The sequence below is a fragment of the Cryptomeria japonica genome, chromosome 8 (assembly GCF_030272615.1).
Source record: "Cryptomeria japonica chromosome 8, Sugi_1.0, whole genome shotgun sequence".
NCBI classification, from domain to species: Eukaryota; Viridiplantae; Streptophyta; class Pinopsida; order Cupressales; family Cupressaceae; genus Cryptomeria; species Cryptomeria japonica.
The window spans coordinates 104,246,650-104,252,150 of record NC_081412.1 but is presented as its reverse complement, the minus strand read 5'-3'; the positions used below and the strand labels follow the sequence as shown (position 1 = coordinate 104,252,150).

General features: G+C 32.2%; 1 protein-coding gene across 1 annotated transcript; it reads left to right on the top strand.

Moving 5' to 3' along the window:
* The first annotated feature begins 3,164 nt into the window (after window positions 1–3,164).
* On the top strand, window positions 3,165–4,569 carry LOC131062429 (aspartyl protease AED3-like). The gene has a single exon (XM_057996090.2). It carries the CDS (start codon window positions 3,193–3,195, stop codon window positions 4,567–4,569), a length of 1,377 nt encoding a protein of 458 aa, XP_057852073.2. The 5' UTR covers window positions 3,165–3,192.
* The last annotated feature ends 932 nt before the right edge of the window (window positions 4,570–5,501 follow it).

Here is a 5,501-nt window from a genome sequence, read left to right as displayed (position 1 = left end):
GGGAGTTTGGTTCTTAATACTTTGTAGCACTAAATGAAGTTCTTCAAAGAACAGCATGCCATTGTAAACTTTTTCATAATGTAATTATTAGCACCATATAATAATAAACTTCATAAGACCCTATTGATCATATGCCTATAATAGGGTTTCTGCAATAACACTATCATATGGCTAACACTATCATATGGCTAGCCTATCAATAGAAAGTACTCTATAATTTACTTAGGAGAAATTATGATATTAGTAACATTTTAGAGAAAAAGATAATTCAATACAAGAAAACTGTTTCATTTTGACAACCTTAGGAAAACTATCTCATTTTGGCAACCTTAAGAAATATTTCAATTTCATATTGATAGTAGGGTAATCAAAGTAATTAGACTGTGTTTAGTCTTTTGTTCATAAAATTCATTTATCATAATCAACTCTTATTTGATAACTAAGTGAGAGTAGCAATAATCAGTCAAATGATAATAAGTAAAATTTTTTCCACAATTCATAACCAAACATATACTATTTTTAAATTATGAATTGGTTGTTAATGAGATTAACCTACTAGTTTAGTAATAAATCAAAATTAATACTATCAAACTCTTTATCAATTATAAAATGATAATTACAAGCTTTCTAATGATATTACTAAAAAGTTAGCAATCCTATCAAGAAGGTTCAAATAGTACTTTCTTTAAGAGTTTGATCATTTATTTCAAATTAGCATATGTGTTCTTTCCTTTTATATATATATATATATAAAATAACAATTAGTTGCACTCCCAATCCATCTACATGTGACTTTTACTATTATATATTTATCGGAGACAAAATTCTACATTATACAATATGTGATTTTTGTCAAATAAAAACTAACTTAATAGCTCTCTATTGATCATTTAATTAGTTTTTAATAAATAAAAAATAATATCAATGAATACATACAATAATAACTAGAACACAAAACCTTTACACATTTTAAAGAAAAAAATACACTATATATTTCTTAAGTAATGAATAGCTACGACATATGATTTTTTTCATCTTTGACAAAGTCCAAGATTAATGATTAACCCATAATTGGGAGCAATATTCTAATCGAGTCTTCTATTTATTCTAGCAAATTAATTGCTATTTCTATTTAGATTTACTAACTTGATAATTTATTAAGAATCACAATGAATATAAAGAAAAAGGTTTTGTTGATGCATTCAAGACAAAGTGACTATTTCTTTAAAATGGTTGGGCATTCCTTTTTTATTTGAGAGAGTATTAGAAAGAAATGTCATAGAAGGAATGAAATCCTCTTAAATTTGCACAAGGCCTTGCGAGCACAATGGCCTAGCAGGGATTTGAATCTTGGTAGCCGCTTCACCAACGAAGTGTTTAAACTACGACACTACATGTCTGACGACGAAACTATTTTTTCTTAAATATATTTCTTAAGTTTAATTTATTTTTGTTTTATCTTTATTTTATTATAATATCATATAATATTCAATTATTATCATAAATATTTTTATTTATTATTTTTAATCAATTATTATTTATTTAATTAATTATCTTTTATGTCAAATTTGAATCCTATTTCTAAACCCTAAGGATATCTAACCACTAACCTAAGATCTACAAACTAATTCAACACAACATTAATAGAGATCTACCATTTATATAAATCCATTGTTCTCCTATCATCCATGACCTTGCACTTGATGTTTCTCTTAGATTTATGTTGTTGTTGCACAAGAGCTAAAGAAAGAACAAATATGCTTATCATCTTGTATAGCTATGATGATTTTGTATTTCTAGAGTGATTTTGATAGTATACTCCAAGTATGCTATATGAAAAATGAGAGGAGGAAGCTTCTTTTATAGAGATCATCCTAAAAATAAAGGGTTTGGATTAAGAGGTTAGAGATGAAATGGAGGGCTAAGATTGAGGAGTAGGTATTAAAGGAGACACATTGTCATGTATATAAGAAGAAATATCTAAATAAATAAATTAAATAAATAAAATTATTTATTTAGTTAATAGAGGAAAGGCTACATAAATTCAATAAATAAAATATTTATTTAATTTGAGAAAGATGGATGATATTAAATAAATAATAAACAATCATTTAAATTAAAAAGAAGAGGCTTAGTAAATTAAATAAATAATATATTTATTTAATAGTAGAAAAGGCTAATGAATTAATTAAATAAATAAGAAATATTTATTTAATTAAAGGATTATTTAGATGTTTACAATTATTATGATGATTATTGATATTTATTAATATGAATTAATAAAAAATTTATACTATAAATATTAACTATAAAATTTTATAGTTAGGAAGTCCTGAAATAAATAAATAAAAATATAGGTCGTTTACATATTTATTTGGTCCACAAATGTTCTACAAGGTTTATAGGAGGTTACCAAAATTGATGTAAGAAAAGTAAAAAGTAGACAACACCAGACAAACTAGATCTTTTTGTTTTCAAAAATAAAAATTGGATTTGATTTGTTTTCCAAAAATAGACCCACTTTATAAAGAAGAAATTGGATTTCATTTGTTTTTTAAATATAAGTATACTAGTTTTACCTTTTGATATTGGTTTTACTATTTATAAAAAACCAATTATCATTAATAAGGATAATTAGATAAAAAAAAATCATTATTTTTGTTTAGATTGAGAAACACATCTTCTAAACAGCTTAGTTTTTGTTATAAGTCATTTATTTCTCTACTCATACTAAATAGCCAATTAAAAAAACGACCATCATTAAGAAGGATAATTAGACCTAAATTTTTTATTTTATTTTTTGTTTGACAGTTATAGACAACATCTGAATTTCTATGCACATCGTTTTTCCCATTTACAACCGTGAGCATGGGTTTTTCCATTTACAACCGTGAGCATGGGTTTTTCCCATTTACAACCGTGAGAAACACCTCTTCTAAGCAGGTTAGCTTTTGTTCTAAGTGATTTATTTCTCTACTCTATTGAATAACCAATTAAAGATGATGAAAATACCCAATCGTCTGAGATTACTACATATGTGCAATGCGTACAACGAGACAAGCGGATTGCATTTATTGCATGAGGAAGTACGGTGCCTATATATAGCCCTCCACCATTTCTTTCTCATCGTATGAGAAGGTAGTTTATCGCCCTTGTCTAATAGCACCAAAGAAGGAAGTGAGGGTTTTAGCCATGGCCCTGCTGGTTCTCCAATCTTTGGCTTTACTAGCGTTATGTTGCTGGTCCTCGTCCTCAGCAAAGTTACTGCAATCATCGAAAGAGGAAATGGGCTCAATCATATCCAGGACAAATAACGGGACCATAAGTTTTCCTCTGATAAATATTCATGGTGATGCATCTCCATTCCGTAGCTTGAATTCCACAAGATCTAGCCGTATATCAGAGTGGTTGAAGAGCGATGTCCACCGGCAACAATTATTTCAGCGAAAGGAAAACCCTAGTCAGACTGAAGCAGAGGGTGAAGTGCCATTGGCTTCAGGAGCGGCCATAGACAATGGAAACTACATAATTAAACTGGGCTTTGGCACTCCGGCTCAGATGATACACACCATGGTCGACACCGGAAGCGATGTTGCATGGATCCCATGCAATTCATGCCCGAATTGCAAAACCCACCAGATTTTCGAGGCCCAAAAGTCATCAACATACAAACTCATGTCCTGCTCTTCTGCTCAGTGTGGGCAAGTGAAGGGAATGTGCATGAAAGGTAATAAGTGTGCGTTCGGTGGAGGGTATGCGGATGGATCTTGGGTGACGGCTCTGTTGTCCTCCGATGAGCTCACAACGGGAGAAAATGGCAAAGTTCACATTTCAAGATTCATTTTTGGGTGCAGTAATGGTCGGAGAGGAAATTTGGAAAAAGCACCCGGTTTGGTCGGTTTAGGAAGGGGAACCCTTTCATTTCTTTCTCAGACTGAGCCTATGTATGGGAAGGTATTTTCATATTGTCTTCCTAGCATAGACTCGATGAGTTTTTCAGGGACTCTTAGCCTGGGAAAAGGAAGCCTGAGTTCCACACAGGGCTTGCGCTTTACGCCATTGCTACCAAACCCAGCTGGATTTCCCTCCTATTATTATGTGGGCTTAGTTGGAATTTCAGTGGGTAATGAGCGATTTTTCATGCCTAAGGAAAGTTCACAGCCGAGCTCTAATGGAGGGGGCACTGTTATAGATTCGGGAACTGTTATTACTCGATTGGTCGATCCCCTTTATGGTCAAGTCCGTGATTCTTTTCGTCGCCAGGTGAAATCAACCATGATTGATCCGGTCATGTTTCTTGATACCTGCTATCGAATTCCATCTGGTGGGAATTTTATGGTTCCGGGAATTACTTTGTATTTGCAAGGAGGATTGGACTTGGCCCTTCCCCAGGAGAGTGTTTTGATTACTTTGGATGACACTGGGTCTATATGTTTGGCTTTCGCTTCTGCAGGACCTGTGCCTGAGGCAATATCTGTGATTGGAAATTATCAGCAACAGAAGTTAAGGATTGTTTATGATGTATCAGGTTCTCGTCTTGGTATTGTCCCAGAAAACTGCGACCGTTGAGGGACTTGCATTGTTATTGTGTTTGTATAAGCTGATGATTAAATAAATGATTGCAAACAATATATTGTTTTCCTTCAATATCTCCCGTGTTTAACTTTGAAAATGGCATATGGGTTACTCGTGGTCAACTTCATTATAATTTGTTTGAATGGTTTTCTATTTTTATAGGGAGGATAAAAATCTTTTTGATTTTCCATTCATATGCATTAAAAGAGAGGTGTTGCCCATATGGACTAGTAGAAAATAGGTCATTCTTGTTTGTAACAACCACCTTTTTTGACTTAGTCATTAAGAGATTCTTGTTTCTATTGTAATTTTTAAATTTTGGGAAAGTTATCAAATTTAAGTAGTTGATTCAATTTTTTAGACTATTTCATTTTAGTTTTGGCTTAAAAAATTAATATTTAACTTTAAATGAGATGCATTTTTTAAATTATTCGACACAAGATTACTTAATGACTTACTTTATTCATGGACATAAGAGATAAGATGAGGTTGAAAATGCTCAAATTTATGGATCCAAATCGTCATAAAAAAATCTAGCTTTGTTAATGACGAGTTATTCCTGGTGGGGACTCTCTTCCCGTTTTGAGTTCATATTTTTTGCACAATACCTTATCCTCTCTTGTGAACGAGGAAGATATGCAAGTTTTTTCATGAATTACATCTCAAGGAATGTTAGAGGTCTCACAGACCTCACCACAAAGTATTCTGTTTGAGATGCTCATCAACGTGTTGTAGGTCTGAATGTTCTCTACCTTCAGGAAGTCAAAATTGTTGTTTTGATGCTCAATGTTGCATGTCATGTTATTTGGCCGTATAGCCTTGTTTTTGCCTCCCAACATGAAGCTAGTCGAGGTGGACTTGCTACACTCATTTCGCCTCGTTGGCTCTCTGTAGTTATTTCTCACGGTTTTGATCCCCTGTAGCAC

What these genes read in the sequence shown, in the direction of transcription:
- LOC131062429 (XM_057996090.2), top strand. Translation starts at nt 3,193, where the DNA reads ATGGCCCTGCTGGTTCTCCAATCTTTGGCTTTACTAGCGTTATGTTGC.